Below are 25,535 nucleotides of genomic sequence, written 5' to 3'. Positions count from 1 at the left end.
ATTAAGAACCCATGGCGAGTAATCTGGTACAATGACCAACTGCATCATTGCAAGTATTACATATTGTATTATATGCAACAAGCGCTCGCCCACCAGGGCTAAGTAGTCACACGCTGTCAAGTGACCCCCAGTACCTACCTACTCTTACAAGATGCCCTGTTTCTGCAAATCGAGATAAATCCGCTCTGGCATGACATTTCCCTCCCCGTCTTCCATCTGAACCACACCATCCTCTTTCGATTCCTTATCCCGTTTCTCCTTTTTGATCTTTTCCCACAAGGTCAACGCATCCTGAATCGACGTAATCTCACGAAACAAACTCAATCCACCAGCCCCGGAACCCGTAATACCAAGACACTTGAGTCCATACACATGTCGACCTTCACTAAAGTGCTTGTCGAATGCGCGTCGACCCATGTACACGAAATTACCGCAGATCTCGCATGAGAATTCCACGCCGAGACCGTGCAGTTTGTACAGCCAGTAGGGAATGGGTTTGCCGTCCCATGCGAGAGGGAGTTTCAAGGGGTTGTAGACTTTTTCGTCCGAGTCCGAGTCGGAGCCGGAGTCTTCGCCGTGTCGTGGGTCGCCCCGTCGGTCGGATGCTATCATGGCGGCGTCGTCTTCGGCGAAGAGGGCGTCGAGTTCGGCTTGTCGCTCTCGTTCTGTCATGCCTTGTTTGCGTTCGACGTTGACGCGTGTGTTGGATCGTTCGTTGGAGAGTAGATCTGCGAGTGCCCGGATTCGAAACTCGTGCGATGCGATTACTCGTTCTTTCAGGGCGGTTCCGGAGAGAGATGAGGATGGACCTGATGGCTTGGTGGCGTCGTCGGCCGCGCCGTTGGCTTGTGACTTTTTGGCTTCGGCGTTGCGAATATGTTTCTTGCCCGTGAGATGAGCTTTGTAAACATTGGGGTTGTTGAATTCCTTTTCGCAGTCTGGACACCATGTTCCTGATCCTGTGCCTTCTGTCTGTGGTCCATCTGTCGCAACATCCTTTGATTGTAATTTTGCCCATCCAGGCACTGTGCCGTTTTCCCACGCAGTTTCGAAATCTCGATCGAGGCGGAGGAACAGTTTGGGGAGATCATCGAGGGGTTTCGTGCGCCGGACGAAACCTTCTAGGTAGCTGGCGAGGTCGGCCACGTATTTGAGGTAGGTGTCTGTGACTTTGTTCTGACGCTTGATCGGAAGACGTGGGGGCTCGAAGGCGTCAAAATTATCAAGATACTGGAGGTACGACAGGCGCTTGACCCCTGGGAGGTTGAGGTAGTCTTCGTGTAAGGTGGTCATGTCAAGGAATCGGCCGTTGGACTCTTCGCCGGTGAACATGTTGTCAATCTCGGAAACAATGGGCTCGCCTTCTTCGGCGCGACGGCGCTTATATGCGCGCTCCAGGTTTTCGACGGGTTCATTGGGATATCTGCGGTGAAAATCTTTGACATCCTCAAACTGTTTGTAAAATTCTTCGAATGGATCGCCAGTTGTTAAACTCTGCACTTCTTTGGATCGCAGTCCCTCTGCATCTTTGTAAATGTCTAGCAGTCTTTTGGATTGATCTTGTATTCGCGTAAGGAAGCCATTGATCTGGTGGTCTCTATTTAACCGGTCTTTGATCTAGGCAATGTTAGAAGTTCGATAGGATAGGCTTGATTTGTGACACTCAACGTACATTTCTGGGATCTTCAGACACTCGCTCTGTGATGGCTTGCTCAAGGCGTTCCAGGTCCTCGTGGAGGAATCTCTGGTCTTCTATAAGCATCTTGTCATGCACAGGCGGTTGGAAAGGGTCAGACTAGATGTTTTGATTTCGTCAAGAGGATTTTGGGATGCGATTGTCTACCAAAAAACGAGAGGATGGGGAACCGCGAGTTTCTGCGCCACCGTAGCAGACCTTGATGAATTGCCTGAATAGGCCTAGCTCAGCCTTTCACAGCCTTCGCAGCCTCGTCTTTGATCTTCAACAGATTCACATCGCTCACCAGACGTCAGATCTTAATTGTACGCGCATCACTCCCAATCCCAATTTAGCTATAGGATATTGATATTTACGAAAAGGTTGAGAAGACCAAGCCCTCCCTGCCTGCCTTATGTGCGATGAGGTGAGACTGCTCTCCACATATGTGAAGGTCTCCCTCGAGGGTTCCCAATACAATCTTCATCTCTTGGGACGCCAGTGCGTTATTTTCGATTAATTGATCAAGCCTTTGTGGGTCTAGCTGTCACACGAACGCCTTGAGAATCGAGTCTGGGGAAAGGAAGGAAGAAGTCATGTGCCAAGTCCACGTCGCTCTGGTCGGTTTGGTAAAGATCAAACTCAAAGTAACGGAACATGGCAGCGAATGTGAGATACAATTCGGCGTATGCGAGGCTGAAGACTATTAGATGACGAACCAGACAGAGTTATGAGGAGAAACTCACTTGATTCCTAAGCAGGACCTGGTCCCTTTGCCAAAGCCGAGAAAGTACCGATCCAGGCTGGATCCATTCTTGGTCTTGGGGTTTCCCAGCCATCTCTCTGGGACAAACGAAGTCGAGTTGGGGTATATCTCTTCGTCGTGGTTGAGGAAGTAAATAGACATGGAGACCGGGGTCTTTGGGGGGATGGTCCATTCGCGGTATTGCATAGGCTTGGAGTAGAGACGGGCATTTCGTGAAGTGGTGGAATACGACAGCCGGACAGCCTCCTTGATACAGGCGGATAGGTAGGGGAGTTTTTCTAGTTCAGTCCATTCCAAAGGCGTGCTCGCATCAGCCAAGGAGGCGTTTGGAAGGGCCTCCTTGAGCTCTTTAGTCAAACGTGCCAGTACAGGTGGGTTGTTTAACAAGTGGAAGGTGCCGACACTCAATGTCCAGCCAGTTGTGGCCAATCCAGCGCCTATGAGCAATTGGGCTTCGTCCTGTAGCCGGATGTCGGATTTCTGCTCTTGCGGGAGGTCTCCGTGGAGGATCTCAGAGAAGACAGTGGTATGACCGGACTCGGCGGCGAGGGCATCAATCTTGCCGCCCTTCAGATTGACGATTTGTTTGGCAAAATCCTATATTCCCGGTCAACAGCCAGCGAGAGGCCCAACACGGAGCGGACTTACCCTCTGCATTCGAAAGACAAGGGCGTACAAGGGCTCGAGCTTGACCAGCCAATTCTGGGGGAGCTGGTTCAAGACCTTGGGGAGCAAAGGGAATTGCAGGGACATATTGCCACTGATACTCACGGCTTGGAATGGATCGTGGAGGATGGGCTTCCATTCGGGGGTGTTAAGGGCATTGTAGTCATGGGCAAAACAGTATTGCATAATGACATCCTCGGCAAAGGCCATATAGCCTCGACTGATGGTCAATGGGGTGTTGGCCTTGCTGGCCTCGCCAACTTTGGCGATCAAGAGGTTCAATTTCGAACGGATAATAGCCTGCAGGTCGATGATTCTTTTTCTGGAAAAAAAAGGATTCAGGGCTTCTCGGCGCACGCGATGAAGTTCGGCGGGAGCAGTGCTCAAGACCGAATTTTCGTTGCCAAAACGTGCTGACAGCCAGTCATACTTGTCGACCCTGCCTGCTTTGGTGAAAGCGGTTTCCCAGTAATCCGAGTCCAAGATGTGTAATTCGTCAGGGGTTATTCGTACAATCGGACCTGACAAATGCCCGAGACAGTGTTAGGGTGGGCGCATGTCGCACGTTGTTGTCACTGACAGGTGACTCACCGTATTTGTCATGTAGGGTTTTGATATAGAAGAGGAATTGACCTTGTAGATGGACGTCATAATAGTACTCATGCCACCTACTTATTGCCGCATATTTTGGACCAGGGAACTTGGCCAGAGGATGGAAGAACAATCGATAAATGACCAGACCGACGAGGTAGGCAACACCAGCGACGCCTGCGGTGACGAGGCTGGAGTAGAGGTAAGACATGGTTGGATGGTTCTAATGGACCTCAACAAGGGCAAAGAATGATAGCAAGATGTTTCGACATGGAAGAGCTCTCGAACTGGGAAATGGGGACGAAGGAAGCTCTAGAATATCTTCGATGCCAGAACGTGTCAAAGACTAGGGCTCGCGGGGGAAGAACGCAAGTGCCATTGAGATAGGCGTGATTCGTTAGAGCCCGTGCAGCCATGTCCACAAATGGACATGACAAGACTCGATATTTGACGTGGCAGCGAAGTTGGCGAGACGGATGAGATAAAGGCTGCAGGGAGAAGAAAGTATGAACATGGATGATGTGCGAGATGCAGGTGCGGCCCGCAGAGATTAGAGGCATAGTGGATGCCAGTGGGTGCCTATGGAAGGTGCTACTGTAGCACTTGCAGTGTCTTCTTAGCGGGGTTGCCCCAGAAAGGTGCTCGCTCCGAAAATCAGTACTCCGTAGTGACTGCCTGTACTGGAAGCGAGTTGAATTGAATGAATCAATGGGCAGGTATTATTACTACGGAGTAGTACTAGCACAACTCAACTCTGAGGGGTCGAAGCCCTTACTACTTTTACTCCATAAGTCAGGTACTTAGTAGGGTCTGCCTCTCTTGCTTCCGGGCTTTGGTCTCGGCGCGGCCCCCGCCCCCATCGAAGCCACCTTGGCGCCTCGACCCTCTGGTCCACCATGCCCACTTCATGCCCACTTGTCTGTTCCAAGTAGCGCATAGGCACGCCTTTACAACTGCAACGATCTTGTTCGAGAACTCGACATCATCCCACCATCAACGGCGCCAACGCAACTTTGTCTTTCTCCTCCGTATCCTCCCGTACCACTAACGGCTTGCACGGGCTTGTTATCAATGCTTGATCTGACAAGGGCCGTTACGGACTGCCTCCAGCACCTAGATTCAGACTCTATCGACCAAGGATTTCTTACCGACCTTTACTAGTAGTGTGCTAAACATGTAATATACCTAGGTAGGTATTCTTGTAATGGTAAAGTAGGTAGCCTGGCGAGTACCTAAATGTCTACTCGTTGACATAAGATTGTGTCCTTTTATGCTCAAGTAAAGTCATTTGATCCTCTTGCGCATGCGAGTGATATGAAGGAAAGGCCTCCTGCCTCGTAGCTCATGTCTACATCACTTTTGTCACGCGCCAGACCCCCTCTCGTTTTTAAATTACTTGGATATTGAGAGTCGTAATTGCCCACTTTTGGAGGCGTCCTGCGATGCGTGCAACACATCCATAATGATCGAGAGAGAGAGAGAGAGAGAGAGAAGAGAGAAGAGAGTTCCCTCCAGTGGGAAATCTCTAGTAGTCTCCTGCCAAGCGCAAATAGAGGAAGGGGAAGGTGCGCCTATGGCTTCACAACACGCACCTGCCACTCGCGTCAGTTTGAGTAGAAGAGAACACGCAATCTTCCACAAAACAAGCAGGAGCGATGATCCGGCTCCTCGGTGGTCCGAGCTTTACAATTTACGATTTACGATTTACTATTCTACTCTGCAAAATCAACGTCACCAGCTCTTCAACATCTATCACAACACCCATCCACATTGGACAACTCATGTGTGCGGACGTAGATCTTCCGCGTATGCCACCGATTGATTCCCTTCCACCAACCACCTTGCAGGACTAGCTGATCGACTAATGCGTCAACAAACTCGTGGCAGGCCTTAGTGGCCCCAGCTTGAAAACATTCCACGCAGCCAAGTCGTTTGATCTTCTTCGTCACAGAGTCCGATTTGTTGAACAAGGTAGTCTGCTCAACATCCCACCAGCGGACTCTTCATGACTGACTTCCGAAGCATGTAGGTGCTAGTGACAGCCATTCTGCTTCAATCCTTGTCGGCCCTTTCCTCCATGTTGTCCAATAACATCATCCCCCAAACCCCTCTCCAAGCCATCAACGACATTAACTTTATATTGATTCGTCCCACTTCGGACCGGTTCGCACCGCTAAAGGCGTGACAACCCCAAAAAATCTCAATCGACAACTTGGATAACGGTCTACGTGGTCTCGCGCCTTTTGCACCACTTTCCTGTCCCCTCGCGGCAGACCATCGATACCTGTCCGCGATGGCGTCTGAAGAGGTCTCTGGCCACATTGAAGCAGAATTAACCAGCGACGGTGACTCGACACTGGGAGACGATCTATCCGAATCAGACACCCAAAGCATCAGGTCGAGCTTATTCCAGAGCGTCTCCGAGAATGGACGCGGCTACCACAAATACAAGGATGGCTTGTATTTCATGCCCGAAGATGAGCGGGAGCAGGAACGGCTCGACATGCAGCATGAAATCTTCCTCCAGACCATGAACCGAAAGCTCGTTGCATTCCCCATGAAGCAGACGGCCTTGAACGTCCTCGACATCGGCACCGGCACTGGCATCTGGGCCATTGACTTCGCCGACGAGTTCCCCGAGTCCACCGTGCTCGGTACCGATCTGAGCCCCATCCAGCCGACTTACCTTCCCCCAAACTGTAAATTCGAAGTCGACGACTTTGATCAGCCGTGGTCCTTTAGCCAGAAATTCGACCTGGTACACGGAAGGATGCTCGCGGGGTCGTTGGCCGACCCCGTTCAGCTCTTGAAGCAGGCTTACGATGCCCTCAAACCGGGAGGTTGGGTCGAGCTGCAGGACTTTGCTTTTCCCGTCACGTCAGATGACGGTACCATGGCTGGCACTGCCTACGAACAATTGAACGACAATCTCGTCAAGGCCCTCCAAATGCTCGGTCGAGATGGGGCCTGGGCCTCCCATTACAGAGACTTCATCGAAAAACAAGGCTTTGTCAACGTTCGGGAGATCAAGTACAAGTGGCCCCAAAATAAATGGCCCAAGGACAAGGCCCTCAAAAGGCTTGGTCAGTGGAACATGTTCAACACCCTCGACGGTCTCCATGGTTTCTCTGCTCGGCTCTGTACCCGCGTCTTGGGCATGAGTACCGAGGAATTTGAGCTTCTCCTGGCTGGTGCCCGCGCTGACATTCAGAATCCCAAAATTCATGCCTACTGGCCTATGTGAGTCCCACTCCCCAGCTGCATCAGCCTGAGTCCTTTTCAAACTAATCGTCCTCCTAGTTTCGTTGTATATGGCCAAAAGCCTGAGGCCGCGACGGCTTGAAGGTTCAGTGATTCTCCCGCGGGGGTCCCAGTCCCCTTTCATTGACCAATTGTGGCATCGGATGAAAACGAAGCACTGGGAAAAGTTCACGCGTGGGATCTCGTAATCATTCCCTGGATTCTCATATCTCTCCACAGTGGATGGACCTTGTTAGTATCCACTGGATTCTCTACAACAACGACCGCCGTTCTCTCGCATATCGTCCACAGATGTCGACTCCATCCATCTGAAACGAATAGGCACTATGTGAAGGTGCTCAAAGGGCCAAGACGTGCAAGATCCACCCCCTGCCGCCTGCATGTCTTCCGACAAAAGTCGAGTTCGTTTTGATCGAGCAAGACTCCACGGAGATTAATCACTTGCCAAAGCCTTGCCCCAGCTACGATCCCTGCTTCTGGGCTCTGTAACATCGTCGTGAAGGGATGCACTCTCATTCATCGAGCTCTATCGGACATACAGAGTCCAAAGGTCGAGCCAGCAGCTCGCGTCGGTTGCCGATCACTTTACGACCGGGGTCGGAACTCCTCGATGACGCTGCGAGGCTTGGAGTATGTCAAGGTCGGATTGTACTTGTACGGTAGATGCGCCCCTTCCGGGCCACCAATCCTTATGCCTCGCTCCGACGACGTCCAGACTGGATGAGGAGCGAACAGCATCACGGTAACTTTGAGTCCGTATCTAGACATCCATGTGAGCTGAGCACATCAACTCATTCCGAAACACATGTCCTTACCTATATTCCTGTACTCCGATGTTCTCACCTGTCGACACATCCAGCAAGGATATCAGGTCGGGGATAGTGGCCAAGATCTGTGTGCCCATGAGTCAGCGTGATCCAATCCAAATCGTCAAGGTTGTGTCTTACCGTCTCTTGTCCATTTGTATCTTTTCCAATCACGGCGAGATTTTCATTCATGAAAGGTATCACAATCTCTTTCCAGTCACCTTGTCGATCTGCTTCATTTTCCACTTCCTCTTCACTTAGAGCTTCTATGGTGACCTTTCCCACGCTGTGCGCTGTTGTCGTGAGACCACTTTCAACGCCTCGAATCTTACCCGTGAATAGGCGGCGAGCAGATCCTGGTCCGCCACATTCGGCAATTAGCTTCTCAGGGAGCGTTGATAGCATATTTGACTGCTGTGCTTGAGCAACCACGCGGCCGAGTCTCCACGCCAAAGAGTGCGTATTTGGGATGCCGAAATCCTTCATTTCTCGGCCGCTCAAAGGCACTCCAGCCGCACCACACGCCATGCTAGGTGGGACGTCAGCAAAAATTTGCAGCGCGAGCGTAGGAGCCTCGAAACTTACCCCATAGCAACGCACACATTGCGGATTTCGATCCCAGGAGCCGACTCATCGGTCGCGTCCGCGGGGATGAAGACATCGTGTCCAGTCCCACTGCACAATGTCACAGGCAACAACGTGTTGATGTTGTCTGCGTGCACATATGTAGAAACCATCTCGAACGCCGGATAAGCGCGTCCTGAGAAAAAGTCAGCATGGGTCAGGATCAGCCGGATAAGAGGTGGACATCACCCATGAGATCTCCATCCACAGTTGGCAGGTTAAAGTGCTTGGAGCTTCCACAGACCAGTGGCGAGAGGCCATTCCCGCCGCCAATCTCAAAGGCAAGCAAGTGTGTGAACTTGGCGTTGAGCTTTGTCGACATGAGTTGCAAAGCGTGCATCATCCCGTCTCCTCCGGGTTTTTCGATGCTGACTGCAGGGGTGCCTATAGCTCCAGCGGTTGGCAGGCAGTCATCGTCACGTAAGTCGTCCACACTGACGATGCTAAGCGTATGACCTTCCTCCAGATACTGTCGGAGGGTGAGATAGGTCGTGTATGGAGATCCACCGCCGCCTGTGCCGAGAATGTAGCAACCAAGCGATAAAAATCGGAGGTCTATCTCTGAAAGCATCCAAACACCTTCGGGCGTCACATGAGGCCGATAGCTGTCGAAGTCTATCCGTTCGCTCTCCGCATCGTCCCCATTGACTGATATCTCGTGCACCTTGGTTTCCTGGAAGAGCTCCTTGACGGTATCTGCGTCGCTATTATCCGAGAGAAGCTGCATCTCTTTGCGGGCTCTCTCATGGTCCGCTGGCAGAGCCACTTCGACTTTGATGCGCGTCTGATCCTCAGTGTACGGCACGCCGACGACTTCCTGGTCTAGAACGATTATCGAGCTTGGATCACCACCTTTGGCGACTGCATTGTTGATGGCTTGAGCCTTGGCTTCTGCAATGCCCTTTTGTGCTTCTACACCTTTGACGATGAGCTCGGCAGAGCCCGAGATCTTTGCCATGGCCGCTCCGATGGCGTTGGCAACCCCTGCGTGTTCAGGAAGAATGATCTTGCTGACTCCCATCAATGAAGGGGGGCAGAGGATGGACCCACCACCCACGAGAATGACGGTGCAAGGATCAGGCGAGTTCTTCGACCGATCAATGCAAGTCTCGAGCAGTTTCTTCATTCTAGCCTGGGCTTTGGAGATGAGTTTCGGGGATAGGCCCACTTTGTGGGTTCCTAGAACCGTTCCCCCTGCGGCGACAACGACATCAGTCGCAGTGGGCACATCTCCACCAAAGGCCAATGCCTTGGTCAAGAGGTCATGTCCGACGCTGTCAGGGCCAACCACAACGTCTTCAGTGTTAGGCGTAGTGTGGAGAATTGAACCACCTCCGAGTCCGATACTTTCGACAAAGGGCATTTCAAGATTGACCTTGACCCCGGCAAGATCTGTAAAGCTTTTTGAAAGGCGTGGGTAGCCATTCTTTAGCAGATAGCCGACGTCCGTGGTGGTTCCGCCGATGTCTACCACAACACAGCCCGTGTTGCCGATTTCTGAGCCTACCAGGAATGCGGCACCGCGTATTGAATTTGTTGCGCCAGAAGAGAAAATTCGGATGGGGAATTGCATGGCGTCGGTAGAGGTAAGGAGGTGGCCTGCGTTCGATGTCAGGTACAGCGGGCACTGGAGACCAACGTGCTTCATGGCAGCCATGAAAGAGCAAATGGCCCTGCGCGCGAAGTTCAGGATGGAGGCATTGAGGATGGAGGCGTTCTCGCGAGCCAACAAGCCATTTCCCGCGACGTCTTTGGAAATGACAAAGTTGACGTCTTGTGGCAGTAAGGGCTGCATTATCTCCCTCACACGCTCCTCTTGGTTGTAACGTGTGTCGGAGGGAGAACCTATACCAACGATGACCACATTCCGGATGCCCCGGGCCTGGATAATGGCGGCCTGTTCGCGCACCGCGGCTTCGTCAATGTCGGCGATGAGCTGACCATCGATGTTACAACCTCCTGGAATGAATGCCGAATAGCCATGGACAATGCGCTTCAAAGAGGCCGGCCAGTCGGCAAATGGTGGAGTGCCAGAGGAAAAGTTGTACGAGGCGAGGCGGAGGACAGCGACTTTCTCAACTCGGGATGAGTCTCGCTCGATGATTGCATTGATGAAGTGGGTGGTTCCAATGGCCAAAGCGGAAATATCAGCCCTCTCGACCGTTGATTTATTGAGCAGCACAGCCAGAGTTTCCTGGACACCAAGGGTCACGTTGGAGGTAGTGGCAGCCTTGTGCGAAGCCAGGACAGCATCACTGCCCTTCTTGGAGACATCCAGCAAGACTGAGTCTGTGTTGGTACCTGGGTCGAGCTGTTAGATTGCAAGTTACAGTGCGTGACCAACACGTAGACTGATCGCTTTCATACCTCCGACGTCAACTCCAACCACTAAAGATGCCGACATTGGAACGCCTCTTCCGAAAGAAAGTAAAGTCTAGAATATGTCGCTTGATGTATTGGCACCTAGTAACGAAAGATCCCTGTGCAAAGGAGCTGTCCCAAGGAAGTGTGAGGGTGGCAGTCGCTAAGTTATCATGTCCTGTCGTGGTCTCTACAAGAACCATGCAATGCAGTAAGCTCGCTTCGACAATAAGTTTGTAGCGAAGTAGCGAGCAAGTGGATGGCTTTTGGGCAAAGGGTGACTAACAATTTGATAATGGGCCAACCTTGGATTGAAGGAATCGCAGGCCTCGCTTTAGCCTAAGAAGATGGAAACGGATTCTCCGATTTGTTTCCATCACTTACCTGTCCACTGGGTTGGGCCTTTTGATGTTCCACTTTTGAATACAATTCTATTGAATACCAGCAACGAACGGCGGCAATTTAGAGCCCACAACTCACAGGCTATCAACGGGATACCTTGGCCAAACCTTGATTAATCAAAGACAGCAATCGGGGGGGCGAGATCGGGTGACGAGGGAGAGGTTTTCTTGGGCAGAAGGGCGTCTCGGGCATTTAAATTCCGTAGTATCGGAGGAGGTGTGGCTGCAGGGGTGGCAACTGCCGCCCAACAGAGACGCGTCACTCGCACTTTCCGAATCCAGGGCAGCGTCGATATTATTATTATTGTTCAGGGCAGGAACCCAGATGATGCAAGTGAGACGGAAAGAGCAACCGCCAAACACGTGCTACAACCTGCATGGCATCACCTCCTCTTCCTCTTCTTCTATCTTCCCGCTTAAAGTCATTCGACACATTTGTGGACTTGTAAATCACAAGCGAGATGCATGAGCACTATTGGTCTGTTGACGCCGTAACGGAGCAAAATACACATTACACCTCGCATCGTACTGACATCTCAGCGTGCAGGATCGTCCGACCCGTGGGGACTGTCGTGGTCTACCACCCGCGACACGCACTTGGTCTTGGCCACAATACCACCAGATATACCCCAAAAGCGGTTTGGCTCCGGCAAAGCCTATCGCCATGCTATCAGTAGTGCGCAGACCTCCACTTTATTCACCTCTACCGCGGCCTTTCCTTCAAGGCTCGAAGTCAAGCAATTCCAGAAAATGAGTCTGTTAACTCAAATCACCCTGGCACACCTGGATACTAAACGGTCAACGACTGCTACGGAAGCCATCCCTGCTGAACCGACCTACCGTTATCTGCCCAGCCAATGACTGTACTCGACCTGGACGAGCTTGTGTTAATCCCTGTCGATGGTCGTCTGCTTGCCCCAGGTTTCGAGATAGGCCAGGGCCCACCACGCGCACTTCCTTACCAGCCAGCTTATCAAAGGATGTTGAGACGCAGAGGCCACATCCTATAAGATAGACTCTGATTCTCAGCAAGTTTCGTCTGCGACATCTTTGAGTCACTGCCTTGACCAGCAAGCTGCTCAACATGGATGGACTGAAACCTGTTATTGAATGGCTTACCCTTGACAACAACGAATACAATGGTGCTGCAACCACCAGATGGATCAACCCAGACATCACACCCCTAGCACCCAGTCGTCGTACATGGGGCTATCTTGCATATCTCGGATGGGGGTCGATTGCAAAGTACGCAGCGTACCTTTCCCTGCTCTCGCGCACACTGACCTAACCTCTTGCTACAGTGTTTGCATCACTGTATGGGCTGGCGGAGCATCGCTCCTGATCCTCGGCCTGAGCGTTCCTCACATCATGGGTGTCATGATCATCGCTAGGGTCTTGATTTCGAGCTTTGTCATTGCCAACGGCTGGCTCGGCGCCGAATGGCATATTGGCTTCACGGTAGCCCAAAGGTCTGTGAGGTTTACGCAACAATATGATTGTCGACGGCTGACGTTGCTGCATAGGTTGATCTTCGGCGTCTACGGCTCATACATTGGTATCCTCATTCGAATCATGTTGTCCATCATTTGGTACGCATCACAAGCCTGGCTGGGTGGCTTGTGCGTAGCCGTCATGTTGAGCAGCTGGTCTTATTCCTTCCTCACACTGGAGAACACTCTTCCTGAAAGCGCTCACATGGTCACGCGAGATTTGGTTGGCTTTACCATATTCCAGATCATCTCTCTACCTTTGCTTGTAAGTTCTCCTGGTCCCGAAACGCACATGCATGTCTGATCTCAACCAGCTCGTCCGCCCCGAAAAAGCAAAATGGCCTGTCCTCTTTGCCAACGGTATTACGTTTTTTGTCATGTTGGGCATCACCATCTGGGCAACGAACAAAGCTGGAGGACCAGGTCCCCTGTGGTACACCGGTTCGACTTCCATCCCTGGCATGAATTACGCTTGGGCGTGGGTCTATGCCATTGTCGCCTCTCTGGGAGGCATATCTGCCGGCATCATCAATCAGTCTGATTTTACCCGTTTTGCCCGTCGCCAAGGTGTTCAAGTTCCTGGAATACTCTTCTCCCTCTTCATCCCCGGCATGGCAGTTCCCATCATGGGTCTCCTCACCGCCTCGGCCAGTGTCGAAATTTACGGAGGCGATCCATTCTGGAATCCCCTCACCCTTATTACACAGTGGATGCTGGACGATTACAGCGCTACATCCCGTGCAGCCGCATTCTTCTGTGGTTTGGGCTTCATCATTTCACAGCTCGCTGAGAACATCATGGCCAACGGTTACGCCGCTGGAATGGATTTGGCAGGCCTGTTTCCCAAATTCATCAACATCCGCCGTGGAGCTATCATCGGTGCTCTATTGTCGTGGGTGGTACAACCGTGGCTCTTCTACAACACTTCAAGTGTCTTTGTCGCCACGGCCGCGAGCTTCTCCGTCTTCCTTGGCCCGCTCACGGGCATCATGCTTGCCGATTACTACATTATTCGCCGACAGAATATTGAAGTGACCCAGCTGTACACCGGCTCTTCAGAAGGATCGTACTACTTCTTCCACGGCTTTAACCTGCGTGCCATCATTGTTTGGGTCGTCTGTTTCGTGCCAGCCATGCCAGGCATGATCGGAACTCTAAATCCAAACATCTATGTTAGCCAAGGTGCCATCCAGTATTATTGGGGAAATTATCTCTTTGGCTCTACGTCAGCTGCGGTTCTGTACGTGATCGTGTGCAAGATCTGGAAGATCAAGAATGCTGGGAAGCGGGATGAGTACGACTTCTACGGCACCTTTGACGAGGATGTTGCCACGAAAAAGGGCATCACTCCTTTCCAAGGCGTTAAGGCAGGTGCTGAAGTTGACGACGCACTCACGGTGGATGGCGTTAGTGTCGCTAACGTCGATCTCAAGTCTGTTGACAAACCTGTAGAGCAGAGTGGGTTGGGCAGGACTGATGCCAGCGACGTCGAGCGCCTGGGCATCACGCCTGCGGAGAGGAAAGTCGCAGTTGTTGGCTATCAATCTTGACCATACTTTCGCTATCTACGGAGACTTTCACCTGCTACACGGCGAGGAAGGGTGCAGAGTCATGGGTGTAGTTATATATAATAAGGAGTTTGCCACACTTGACACTATTGTTTTCTTCTTCGCAAGACTTGACATGATTATCTTCTTCTCAACGCCACCTACTTACTTTATGTAGGTCATAACAAACTATAAACAGAAAGCTTCCCAGTTCTGCTGCGACTAGTCCATGAAAAACACCCGGTGCGCACCAAATAATAGACCGACAATCCAAATGTGCAAGTCAACCAAACCCCAGACATGATCTCGTCCTGATCCACAAAGTGATCCTATATCAGCAGCACTAGACTAAGTTTCCTGACGGAGTAGAGGCTCCCACTCCTCAGAAGCCCTCTCATGAACGAACTCGAAACAACCTTTCTTCCTGACGAACGGATTGAGATGCTCAGTATAGACGCGCGAATGGAGTATATATTTGACCGTGGAACCCCTGACAGATAGTGCACCCGCAGCACCTGCATCACCGATGGCGACACGCCCACCTCCCCACTCGCGGACGGGTTCTTTACCCTTGTCGCTGGAAACCTGGCTCTGGCGGCGGTGCTTGAAGAACTTGGTCGAGCGGAGTTTATCGTTGTCGCTGGAAGAGCCGGTCGACGAGCTGCACATGTCACATTCCTCAAGCTGCATGGGTCGACATGGGCATTGGACTTTCTGAGGCTCTGTGTATTGGAATGAGTCGAAGTAGTGGGATCGACAGGCCTGGATGGCACGCAGGACGAGGTCGAGTTGGTCACCTAGGATGTTGGTGCGAATATTCTGCCCGGTAGGGTTGACGCTCTTGTCGAGTCTGCTGTCGCCGGGTGTGTCGTCGTCGTTGCCGCCGCCGGGGCCGCTCCTCGAGGCGCGTTGTAACATGGCTAGCGACGAGACATGGTGCTTCGATTCCGTCTCTTCACACGGTTGTGTTGCATTGGACGGTGGCAGGCCCTCGATGTCCGTCAGGATGCGGCGACCGAGAGCTTCATAATCGGCACTGCGTGCAAGACCCTGCGCTGTGACAGCGATCACCCAACCTTCTTCCATAGGTCGATGACCCAGCTCTGGACACTTGAGTCCCCCCTCCGCATGACTTGCGTACTGGAGAAATGCCATTTCTAGCATCGCCTGCGATACTCTCAATCTGTTGGCGACGCTTTCAAACATTTCGGCCAGCGTTTTTGGCCGTTGCACAGTCATTTCCATCTCTGAGGGGGGTGTTTCGGTGTCTAGGCGCGATACCTTTCTCTTGCGGAGTCGGATTTTGTGTACAAATGCCCGCCATTTGCTCATTTGGCGACGCTTCTTGAGGATTTCAAAGTCCATTTGTGAGCTGGAGGACGATACTGACCTGGACCTGGATGCTGTAATGTACTCTTTCCATGCCTTGCCGGCATCCACTCGACGAAGATGGGATCGGACCTGGACGTATTCCTTGATGACCATGCCTCGAGTGGTGGCCGTGCCAACCGGCTCGAGTTGTCGCAAGAACGCTCCATAAAAGACAAGAGTTGACCAGCGGATGAGATGTGGACCGGCAGCCAAGAGGATCGTTTCGGTCAAAGGTCTCGAGAAGGATGTCGAAGTACAGGAGCAGGACCCATGGTCCCGGCGACAGACCACCATGATGCGTAGAGGAAGGCGCTGATGGAGAAGTGGACAGATGTGTCTTCAGCAGGCTGTCATCGACGTGTGTGGGAAAGTGCAAAGAGAAATGAGCAAATTGCAAATCGAATTTCACCGCATGTCCATCAGAGGCGACAAAAACTGGCAAAGGCGCTCCCTAGACCAAGATTAGCGAGGAATAAAGGTTCAATGGTATTTATATGTAAACAGATTGAATGGTGTCCGATGACCTTATAAAGTGTATCACTTCCATCGGATTGCGGTCGAGCATGACAGTTGATGGTTCTGGACAAGTGTTCGAAGGTCCTCATTGTTGGCTTAATTAAGATCGACCATGACAGCAAACTCATTTGGTTGGTATCGTGCTGTGGTTTGCTGAACCAGACAAACGCAGACCAAAGATGAGTCGATCTGGCGGACCCAAGCGCCGGAGTTTTGTTAGTCGCACTCCACTTGGGTCGCGCCTGCGCCGCTTCAACGAGACGAATTCCGATGACACGTGAGTGACAAAGAATCAAACCAGGAGATCCAGGACAGGCAGAGACAGAATGAAGATAGAAAGTTGAGAATTCCCCTGAGGATTATATTTTGCGATCGCTATGTGGTGCTACATCGAAGACAGGTCAACAATAGACGAGTTTTCATATCGTTACAGCAGAGTTTTGGGACCACACAGTGTGTGTAGGTGGGTGGGTGGGTAGGTTTTACCGTATTTGCGCCTCTCAGATGCAGAGCAATTTTTGCCCGTCAACCCCGTGCGCCGACTCTCGAAGTCAATATGGACCCAAGACCTCACGATCTCAGCCCGAGAAGAAGACCAGCACCTTTGCCTTTGCCCTCGCCCTCTCCACCGGGAAGATACGTGACATTGGGGTTGCTCGAGAGTGTCTGTGCAATGTCCTTGCTAGCTTCGATTCTTCGGATTTGAATCAGACCGTCTCCAGCTTTAGCAACGGCCTTGCTAATGATGTCCGCAGCTTCTGCTTCACCTTCTGCTCGAATGACGTTGGCTTGTCTCTCCTGCTCGGCCTTTTCGACAATGAATCTCGCTCGTTCGGCATCTTGTTGAGCAATTTGCTTCTGCTCGACGGCTCGTGTGAATTCCCGTCCAAAGGTCATGTGGGTGATGGAAACGTCTTCCAGCGCAATGTTGAATTCTTGAGCTCTCTTGAGCAAGTCTGATCGGATTCTTTGTGACACGGCTTCTCTCTGGGTGATGAGTTCTGCGGCATCGAATTGTGCGACGATGGCTTTGAGGACTTCGTTGCCGATGGAGGGAAGAACTCTTTCATCGTAATCTTGGCCGAGATTCTGTGCCGCGCAGTCAGAAAACTGGTCAGACGACATCGAATCGTGTCACTTACCTGGTAGATCTTGGGCAATCTTTGGACTTCTGGCCTATGCAGAACTCTGAGGGTCAAGCTAACCATCTGCAGATCCTTGCTGCCGGTGGTGGTGGAGATGTTTCTAGGCTTGGTGCGGACATCGTAGATGATGGCCTTCTGCAGCCAGGGAATGAGGAAATGTGTGCCTTCATTCACGACAGACTCTTGAACACCGCTGAGACGATCGAAGATGACCGCTCGGGTACCACCTTTGACGTCGTAGATGGCCGCCTGGCCGAGGGAGAAGCCGATGAAAACCGGCACTGCCCACTTGGAGATGGCGTTGAGGACATTGGGCGCGGCCATGGCGATCGATTCGAGATTCGCAAAATACTGTCAGGGAATGTCTTCGACCGTAGAGGAGGCTGTGGTGATACAAATGGCCGATGCAGCCGCTTGATTGACTGATCTAGGTACCCAGGTCATATGTAATGTAATGAACATTTTGTGATGCGTCGAGTCGGAGATACACTAGTCCCGATTAGGTCAAGGCTGCACCTCAAGCTCCGAACATGTTCAAACCTGCGTGGAATTGCTGCTACCACACCTATTGTTCCACCTCCCACCTTTCGACTCGTTGCTCCCATAGCTCTAATCACGATTCCTCAAGATGCGCGTTACTCCTGCTCTACGCATGCAAGCGACCCGCGCTCTGCGGGGAGGCCATGGCCCGGATCCAAAGAATGGAATGTACGTCCAACATCTCAGGCCCGTTTGGAGAAGATCACAAAGATGCTGACTATCTTCGTAAACAGATACTTGGGTAGCTGGGGAAATCTAGGTACGGAATGACCTTTCACGAGATGCACAAAAAGAGGAGGTAGCAGAACAGATGGGAGCATTTCAAGTTGTGGATCAGTGACCGGACCACGAGAGACAGTACTGCTTGATGACAGCTCGACTGACCTTGATTCCTTTGCACAGGATCCCCAGCACAGAAAGGAATCGTTACATATGCCCTGTCTCCCAATCGACAGAGCCCCATGGCTGGAGCCATGTACAATGCCGTCTTCAACACATACCGCCGAACATATCACCAGATTCTGTACTGGCTTCCTCCCCTGGTCCTCGCATATGTAACGATGGAATGGGCCACCGAGAAGTAAGTTACTGGATCATAGCACGCCATCAACGTGGTTCTTGACTGGAGCTGTCATATCTGACATTTCATTTACAGAAACCATTACCTCAACTCCAAGCCTGGAAGAGCTGAAACCGCCGAAAATGAAGAATAGATGGCCAACAGAAGCTGAGAATGGTCGCATAAGGCGTCTGAAGAGGGCCACTGGGGCTGTGGCGTTGTACATACAATATCCAAGAATTGCGAATGGTATCAATTGACCTATGGACGTGCAGGAAACATCGTATGAAGTAGTTGTATCTGGTCTTGCACTGTTCAAAGCAGCTTGAACCACACCAGTTGATTGGGAGGATGTAAAGCCGATTGTCCTCAAAGCGCCCCAGGCTTGCCATACACCAATCATCGTGAATCGTGTGACCGTGAACGCCAAATATGCAGTACAACAAAGTACTCTCGAGTCGTTATCCAGGTCCAATTTTGGGCATATCGTGATGTTCGCTCAAAGAACTCAGGTACCGGTTTAACTCCTCGACTCTCTCTTTGTGTGTCTTGACACCTTCTCGTTTCAGTCTCTCCTCGAGCTAGAATCAACCACGTAAGATATTAGCAGAAGACCAAAAAGGAGCGATACCGTCAGGAGGCGCGTCAGCAATTGGGATAATGACATACCCTTCTTCTCCTCTGTTCCTGATACCTCCGCTCCGCTTCCGTCTTGACAATCTCGCTTTCGAGTCCCGTCCGCTCTACCTCTTTCTTCTTTGTCGATTCGCCTTCTGAGCCATCCAGCTGCTCTCGCCTCACCATCTCATCTTCGTCCTCGAGCTTCTTCAACATGACTGATTTGTCTTGAAATTTGGTATCCTCGGCATCGTGGCTTCCCCTTTGGCCTTCTCCTTCCGCTTGCTCGGAAGACTTGGCCTTGTCTTTTTTCTTCTTTTTCTTTTCGACTTTGGAATCTTTGACGCCTTTTAGTCTCAACTTGCCGGCGCCCATGGATGTGTACTCTCCGGGCGCCATGATGGGCGCTGTTATGCGTCCGATGACAAATGACCCTCTACGAACTCTGGTTAATGTGCCGTCAGCATTTGTTTGATGTTTGCCCATCCAGGACCTGGTTGTCTTGTGAGGCAAGAATAGAATGATGAATTGGTGAGACGTGATTGGTCAAGTGAAGGTGGCTGGCGAAAGCAAAAAAGTCACGTGAGAGGTGTACCTATTTGCCTAGGTGACGGGCAGAGCCTCATATTGCACTTTCAATCGGCTGACCCAAATCACTGTCTTTTACGCTGACTTAGAGCCTCGTCTCAAAGAATGCATCTACAGAAAACCGATCTCCGAAATTAGGATTGCCTGTCCTCTCCGGGAAGCCGCTTTCCAGAGAGCTTCAAAGTAATCCACCGTCTACGTCGTGCTATTTGAAGAGCCTCTGGGTGAGGGCCATCCTGCATCAGACGGATGGCTAACCACCAGTCGTCAAAAGTAGCACAATGTTCAAAATGAAAAGTCTGCACGCGTGGTGTTAGATTTTCCAGATGACCACGATCATTGTAGCCTGATCAGATGGCTTTCACCTCATGTGGTCTTAGCTGGTCACAAGACGGGAGATCGCGTCACAGGACTGCGTGGCATAGACATCGATTACTGGGATATGCCATAGAATGATCAACCATCATGACGAGTATTGTTCCTACCCTCATAATGCCACCGAGTCGAGAATAAGAGCCTGGAGTTAGCACAGACGCTGGAGGACGATGATGGCCTTGGTCGTCGGTCACCATCGTACACGTGGTTGACTTGATAGTGCCTCACATACGGGATGGAGCCAGTCTTTGTTAGCGGCATGGTATCTGCGTACCTAGGTTTGGTGGGCCATCGACTGAGATCATCGTGGTGATGACTTCAACAGCAGGGGCCATGAATTCAGGGTGTCAGGCTATGGAAGAACATGTTCTTGCGGGCTGGGAGAACTGGGCGTGCTGGGGCACAAGACGTTGCTTGCCATGCTTTGCCCATGGTCCAGGCTTCTCCCAACTATTGGTCAATCGTCTTCCAGCCACATGTCGCCCCACTATAGAGCACCGCCACGGCTCGTCGCGGACACCGTGCGCAGCATGGACTTCATAGGCGCTTCATTGGCTGAGAAACGTTGATGCGGCAAGCCAACCACCGCTCTCGCACCACAGTTCGACCACTACCCATCCTGGAGCTTGCAACTGTTGGTCACGGCGGTCCCGTTCGATGCCTCGTCGTAGCCAACACGCAGACCCCCGCTCTAAGGGATTTCCTTGCAGATTGGTAGACTTCGTGGTTACATGGTCTGGTGGAAGGAATGCCGGTATGCAAGGCGTCTACGGAGGAAACTCTTTTGGCGATCCCTTTTCAAAAGGCTCTTTCAAAAGGGACATCGGAGTCAAAGGGTTTCGTGTGCGCATGATGACCTTGCATTAGGTGGGAATATCAAATCAGTAAACGGTGGGCATTGGAATGATCCGATGTGCCCGCACGCAGCTGACCGGCAACCGTACGCATGGGTTACGAGGAGTCACGAATAATCTAGTCTACACCTTCTTGTCTTCATGTCGATACTTACCAGGCCAGGGGGAGACGAGGGCACGATTTGGCTTTTTGCCAATCACCTTGAACCATCCAAACCGCCATGGCGCGCCTGTGTGTTTGGTAATGGACGTTGAAAGCTGCCAAAGCCGTGAGGCGGTAGGTGAGAAACAGTTTAATGAATTGGAACATGTGAAAATCACGAAATTCAGTGGCCCTTGATAAATCTCTATAAAGGTAGTACCATCCCTGAGTAGACGCCTCCTAAGCAAGATGCAAGAGTGCAGATCTTAGGGTTTCGATGTCTCTTGTCTGGCACTTGTCGACTGGAGATTTGAATTTGGGTGTGGCTATGATTGGTGAAAGACGGGGGGTCAAGTGGCCCCTAAGGCGCGTCGACGCGACAGACGCGAGGTCTCGGGTAGCTCCTTCGTGGTTTCACCAGAGCAGATGCAGACAGATGGAAGGCATGATAGCCAATGGTAATGGTTAAACCCAGACTTTTAGACGGCAAGCCCTTTCTGGGCCACTAAGGCGCCACCACCACCACAGGCTGGAGGACCGAGGGACCACCCTCGGCTCAGCAGCCGGACCCCTGAAGCGCGTCCTCGCTGACCCCCGCCAAACTTGACGAGTGTCAGTTGGTGCCTCAGAATCGTCCCAAGTGTGTCAGGCGTGTCGGGCGTCTGTCTCGACTGCTGGTCTACCATTCATGACCAGGGCTGCACAACCCTTGGCCGACAACCAACAGGTGCCAGGACAACCACCAACTGGACGACCAACGACCAACGACAAATGGTATTCAAATAGAATCTACTGGCGAGTAGTACGTACTGCAATAATGGTATCCGTAGTAGTGGTTCCAGCTGGATGCCTTGGTGGCGACCCTTGTCAGCTGTAGACTATCGCTCTCTTCATCCAATCTGATGTCTCATCCAGTCAATTTCACAGCCCGTTTCTTGGGAGCGCCGTGGAATGAACCTAAAGCCATGATCTCCTAGTGTACACGTACAAGATGCCGCGGCTTGAACCTGTGGTGCATGACAATTATGGGCTACGGTAGAAGGGTGTGTGGAGGGAGACCTCCGCCGCAAGGAGGTTGAGGTTCGGAGGTCACGATCCTATGGTTAGGTCATCTGTAGGGGCGAAGGCACCAACGCCCCGGACATGTAGATTCCAGTTAGTGACATTCAACCACCCAATCCACGTTTCTCACCGGCCAGCCGCCAACCCTATGCGAAACAGGCCAGCTGCCCTCAACTGCGCTGCCGTCCGGTCATCGTCCACTGTCCGCCTGCCGCTGTCTATTCACTGCTACTGCCCTGCTGCCATTCTCCTGCATCTGCCTGCCAGTCACTCATGACCACTGCCTGGCCGTCTTGCCCTCCCTCCCTTTGCATTCTTCGATGCTGTTCAGATCCACTGCAAGCGCCTACTGGTCCCTCATTTGTGGCAATGCTCGTGGACTTTTGCACCACCAGATCTGAATCATAAAGACCGTCCTTACGCCGCAGTTACCTCTCTCTCCTCTCCCTCCATCCGGCATCCATAACTCATTTCACCTTCATCTCGCCATTATCTCGCTTTCACCTTCGTCAGTGTCGAAGGGACAAGAGTCGAGTCCACTTGTTGAAAAATCCAATCACCAACCCTGGTCACCTCTCACTTTCCACCACAGACCCTGTCAATCGCCATTCTGGGGCAGGCATCCCCACCTAAAACCCCCCTCCAACTCTTTTTTTCCACGCCGTGCACCGCCTGGCAGCTCCAGATTCGAGTCTTGTACCTGCACTAGTCTAATTACAGCCCTCCAAACCTCAATCGGTGCTTCAGTCACAGACACTCTGCTGGCCCTCTGCTCCAGAAGCTCCACGCCAGACCCGTCCAGACGCCATCGCCGCCAACGGACCACTCTATGGTCCTTTCCCCTGCTTTGGCCCTCCAACCTTCTACCAGCCCCTGGACCGCCATCGACCCGCGTCCTCGACCCCACTGAGAAACCCTAACGGTGCTCCCGCAGGCATATTCCGACTTCCGCAACAAGCAGGCAAGACTTTTTCCTCCTACAGACTGCGGATCAAGGACACCTGGATCTTATCGATCGCCTATCCGCTAGCTGCAGGTCCTTAACCTTCACAATACTCCACATCCCGCAACTGCTGCACGTCTACCGTGCATTGTTCAGGAGGTCTTCAAAAACGCGACTCTCTCTCAAACACAGGAGGCTGCACCCTGGACCGTGCCTAGCCATCCACTACCGGACACCCCAGCATCCGACTATATTCAATATACCCGAACGCTCAGACCCCTCCTGCTGGCCAGGACCTCAAGACCCAGTGTCTTTGCTCACTTAATACCACCAACCTCCTACACCTGTCATCCATCTGTCGCAGCATACGTCAAGTTGCCCTCTTCACTTGTCTAGACACTGCTGGCCAGGGCATTTGAAAGGCATCCATAAACTCCTGACCTGCCTCATCTTCATTCTTATTCTCTTGTTGCTTCATTTTCACCATCTCGGCTGCTTGTTCTCAGCCTTGACCATTCTTTACACCCATCATCCAGTATGGATTCCAAGTATTCACAAGCCCAGAATCGGGCTGCTCTTGACGAGTTCGTTCGACAGCCCGTCCGATCTTATATGATCCAACACCTGGCCAAACAGGCATCTCAGGTCATCAGGTGCGACCAGGAGCCAGTTGCATCAGATTCTCTTCCAACACCCCCCTCGACACCACCTCAGAATTCCGTCGTCGATCTCACACAGCCTACCCTTCCAAGCCTGGAGCAGTTCATCACCTCACTCGTCCACCGATCTTCAGTCCAGGTGCCTACCCTCATGTCTTCTCTCGTATACCTCGCTCGCCTGCGAGCCAAACTACCTCCAGTTGCCAAGGGAATGCGATGCACCGTACACAGAATCTTTCTGGCCTCGCTGATTCTCGCAGCCAAGAACCTCAATGACTCCAGCCCCAAGAACAAACACTGGGCCAAGTACACCTCAGTCAAGGGATTTGAGGGCTTTGGTTTTGGTCTGGCTGAGGTCAACTTGATGGAACGACAAATGCTGTACTTGCTCGACTTCGACACCCGAGTCACAGAACAGGATCTGTTCCTTCACTTCGAACCTTTCCTGGCTCCCATCCGCTTCCAGATGGATCTTCAACAAGAGGAGGCCGAGCTGATTAGCAGTGCCCGACACTGGCATTCGCAGCAGTCCTCGTATGATTCCGCCATTGGTTTGCCCATGCCACCCTCGCGCCACATCAGAGACAATGACTTGCCCGTACTCACCACACCACCTCCACGGGCTGTCGGTGTGTATGGCTCGCCTGCCTCGTACATGGACGACGATCTCTCGGGTGGACGATATCCTCGTCAGCATCGACCAAGCACTAGCTCGCTCTCTCTGCCAGCTCCTAGCCACCGTCGTGTGCCTTCACCCTTCCGTCACCACATCAGCAAGCTATCGATGTCGCCTCCCTCAGTTCGGGATCTTCCCCCACTAGTGTCATCAAGCCGACCAGGTACCATGCACAGCCACTCCAGCTCCAGATCTTCCTCCATGGCTCCTTCATTGAGGTCCCGGTCTTCGTCGCTGGCACCAACCAATCGCGGAACACCATACACAGCTTCGTCGGGTATTGACGACAGCATTGTTGTGGTGGATCAGACAGAGAGCCCGGATGCCTCATACCACAGTGGCTACGGCAAAGCTATCACCTCTCGTCCTGGTCTCAAGGGCCACCAGACGAGCTTTCAGGGTGAAAGCCAGCAGCCAGCTAAGAAGGTCAAGTCTGATGGTATTGGCGGTGTGATGAACCGACTCTTCAACTCTGCAGCCACCAACTACAGATTGGGTAGAACCCCAGTGCAGGTGGCATAGAGGGAAGCATGAACGATTCATGAGGCTGACAGTCACTGACGGCCTGATTCACGACCTCTCACGGAAAGAGCTCAGACAGTACCAGGTGCTTGACGACCATTTCTGATTGTGATGACTACGCACCCAACACAGCGGGCCATGGCTTGGATCAACCCACCAAGCTTTTTTCTTTCAGCAACAAATACTCGATTTCAACTGCATGGCGACGGCGTTTTGGGAATGAACACACATACGAGGCAGCACAGCCTGATGATTCCATTCCTCCTTCTGCTCTGAAGGTGTTGACGATGGAATCCCTCGAGAATCTTCTTTTCGACTCGATACTTCTTGCAAATAGTATTTTGCACATGACACCAACAAAAATTTCTTTTCTTCAAGACCTCATGATCACGGTCTTTTCCCATCAGGGAAGTGATCACTTGTACAAACAGATTACCTTGGAGCTCATGGCTTCTCGGAGAGTAGAGTTGCCAGAACGAATGGAAAAGATTCATGACCACACAGAACTGGACCGGTGCCAGAACGTGGAACAGATGAATGCTTTGGAAATGTCGGAGACGTGGGAGACGAAGACCCGCAGAGGCACGGGACGAGTTTTGTTGCTTGGTCCTTTGATGCATGAAAATTGATGACCATTCTCCTCTGGGGATCCCCTTGGGGGGTCTTCATCGAGGGAAGATTGGATAGCTAGAATAGAATCCTCGCTGGTAATCTTAGCTGACAATTGAAAATTCATATTTTCAACAAACTGATTTCTTTGTAATTTCTCGTGCTTGT

The 25,535-nt window shown here is 51.9% G+C and overlaps 9 protein-coding genes across 9 annotated transcripts; 4 read left to right on the top strand and 5 right to left on the bottom strand.

Moving 5' to 3' along the window:
- Positions 1–16: 16 nt before the first annotated feature.
- On the bottom strand, positions 17–1,814 carry PV10_01232 (uncharacterized protein). The gene is made up of 2 exons (XM_016365406.1): positions 1,673–1,814; positions 17–1,617 (listed from the first exon to the last, which is right to left on the bottom strand). The coding sequence occupies exons 1-2, from the start codon at positions 1,760–1,762 to the stop codon at positions 145–147; spliced, it is 1,563 nt and encodes a 520-aa protein (XP_016229055.1). The 5' UTR covers positions 1,763–1,814; the 3' UTR covers positions 17–144.
- A 144-nt stretch (positions 1,815–1,958) lies between these two features.
- Positions 1,959–4,103, bottom strand: PV10_01231 (uncharacterized protein). The gene is made up of 4 exons (XM_016365405.1): positions 3,699–4,103; positions 3,090–3,628; positions 2,422–3,038; positions 1,959–2,371 (listed from the first exon to the last, which is right to left on the bottom strand). The coding sequence occupies exons 1-4, from the start codon at positions 3,907–3,909 to the stop codon at positions 2,200–2,202; spliced, it is 1,539 nt and encodes a 512-aa protein (XP_016229054.1). The 5' UTR covers positions 3,910–4,103; the 3' UTR covers positions 1,959–2,199.
- Positions 4,104–5,855: 1,752 nt separating this feature from the next.
- Positions 5,856–7,979, top strand: PV10_01230 (uncharacterized protein). The gene is made up of 2 exons (XM_016365404.1): positions 5,856–6,938; positions 6,999–7,979. Exons 1-2 carry the CDS (start codon positions 5,992–5,994, stop codon positions 7,039–7,041), a joined length of 990 nt encoding a protein of 329 aa, XP_016229053.1. The 5' UTR covers positions 5,856–5,991; the 3' UTR covers positions 7,042–7,979.
- On the bottom strand, positions 6,875–11,293 carry PV10_01229 (uncharacterized protein). The gene is made up of 6 exons (XM_016365403.1): positions 10,757–11,293; positions 8,579–10,690; positions 8,351–8,525; positions 7,907–8,294; positions 7,775–7,851; positions 6,875–7,719 (listed from the first exon to the last, which is right to left on the bottom strand). Exons 1-6 carry the CDS (start codon positions 10,791–10,793, stop codon positions 7,545–7,547), a joined length of 2,964 nt encoding a protein of 987 aa, XP_016229052.1. The 5' UTR covers positions 10,794–11,293; the 3' UTR covers positions 6,875–7,544.
- A 481-nt stretch (positions 11,294–11,774) lies between these two features.
- On the top strand, positions 11,775–14,295 carry PV10_01228 (uncharacterized protein). Its single transcript, XM_016365402.1, has 4 exons — positions 11,775–12,396; positions 12,453–12,620; positions 12,675–12,906; positions 12,956–14,295. The coding sequence occupies exons 1-4, from the start codon at positions 12,236–12,238 to the stop codon at positions 14,189–14,191; spliced, it is 1,797 nt and encodes a 598-aa protein (XP_016229051.1). The 5' UTR covers positions 11,775–12,235; the 3' UTR covers positions 14,192–14,295.
- A 2,113-nt stretch (positions 14,296–16,408) lies between these two features.
- PV10_01227 (prohibitin-1) lies at positions 16,409–17,643 on the bottom strand. The gene is made up of 2 exons (XM_016365401.1): positions 17,218–17,643; positions 16,409–17,164 (listed from the first exon to the last, which is right to left on the bottom strand). The coding sequence occupies exons 1-2, from the start codon at positions 17,542–17,544 to the stop codon at positions 16,646–16,648; spliced, it is 846 nt and encodes a 281-aa protein (XP_016229050.1). The 5' UTR covers positions 17,545–17,643; the 3' UTR covers positions 16,409–16,645.
- A 141-nt stretch (positions 17,644–17,784) lies between these two features.
- On the top strand, positions 17,785–18,755 carry PV10_01226 (uncharacterized protein). The gene is made up of 4 exons (XM_016365400.1): positions 17,785–17,928; positions 17,994–18,019; positions 18,163–18,340; positions 18,416–18,755. The coding sequence occupies exons 1-4, from the start codon at positions 17,849–17,851 to the stop codon at positions 18,471–18,473; spliced, it is 342 nt and encodes a 113-aa protein (XP_016229049.1). The 5' UTR covers positions 17,785–17,848; the 3' UTR covers positions 18,474–18,755.
- On the bottom strand, positions 18,553–19,440 carry PV10_01225 (uncharacterized protein). Its single transcript, XM_016365399.1, has 2 exons — positions 18,989–19,440; positions 18,553–18,900 (listed from the first exon to the last, which is right to left on the bottom strand). Exons 1-2 carry the CDS (start codon positions 19,421–19,423, stop codon positions 18,781–18,783), a joined length of 555 nt encoding a protein of 184 aa, XP_016229048.1. The 5' UTR covers positions 19,424–19,440; the 3' UTR covers positions 18,553–18,780.
- Positions 19,441–23,283: 3,843 nt separating this feature from the next.
- Positions 23,284–25,386, top strand: PV10_01224 (uncharacterized protein). Its single transcript, XM_016365398.1, has one exon. The coding sequence runs from the start codon at positions 23,439–23,441 to the stop codon at positions 24,756–24,758; it is 1,320 nt and encodes a 439-aa protein (XP_016229047.1). The 5' UTR covers positions 23,284–23,438; the 3' UTR covers positions 24,759–25,386.
- The last annotated feature ends 149 nt before the right edge of the window (positions 25,387–25,535 follow it).

This window comes from Exophiala mesophila, assembly GCF_000836275.1.
Source record: "Exophiala mesophila strain CBS 40295 unplaced genomic scaffold supercont1.1, whole genome shotgun sequence".
In the NCBI taxonomy this organism is placed as follows: Eukaryota; Fungi; Ascomycota; class Eurotiomycetes; order Chaetothyriales; family Herpotrichiellaceae; genus Exophiala; species Exophiala mesophila.
The sequence above is the reverse complement of the archived record's forward strand: the minus strand, read 5'-3'. Positions and strand labels throughout refer to the sequence as shown.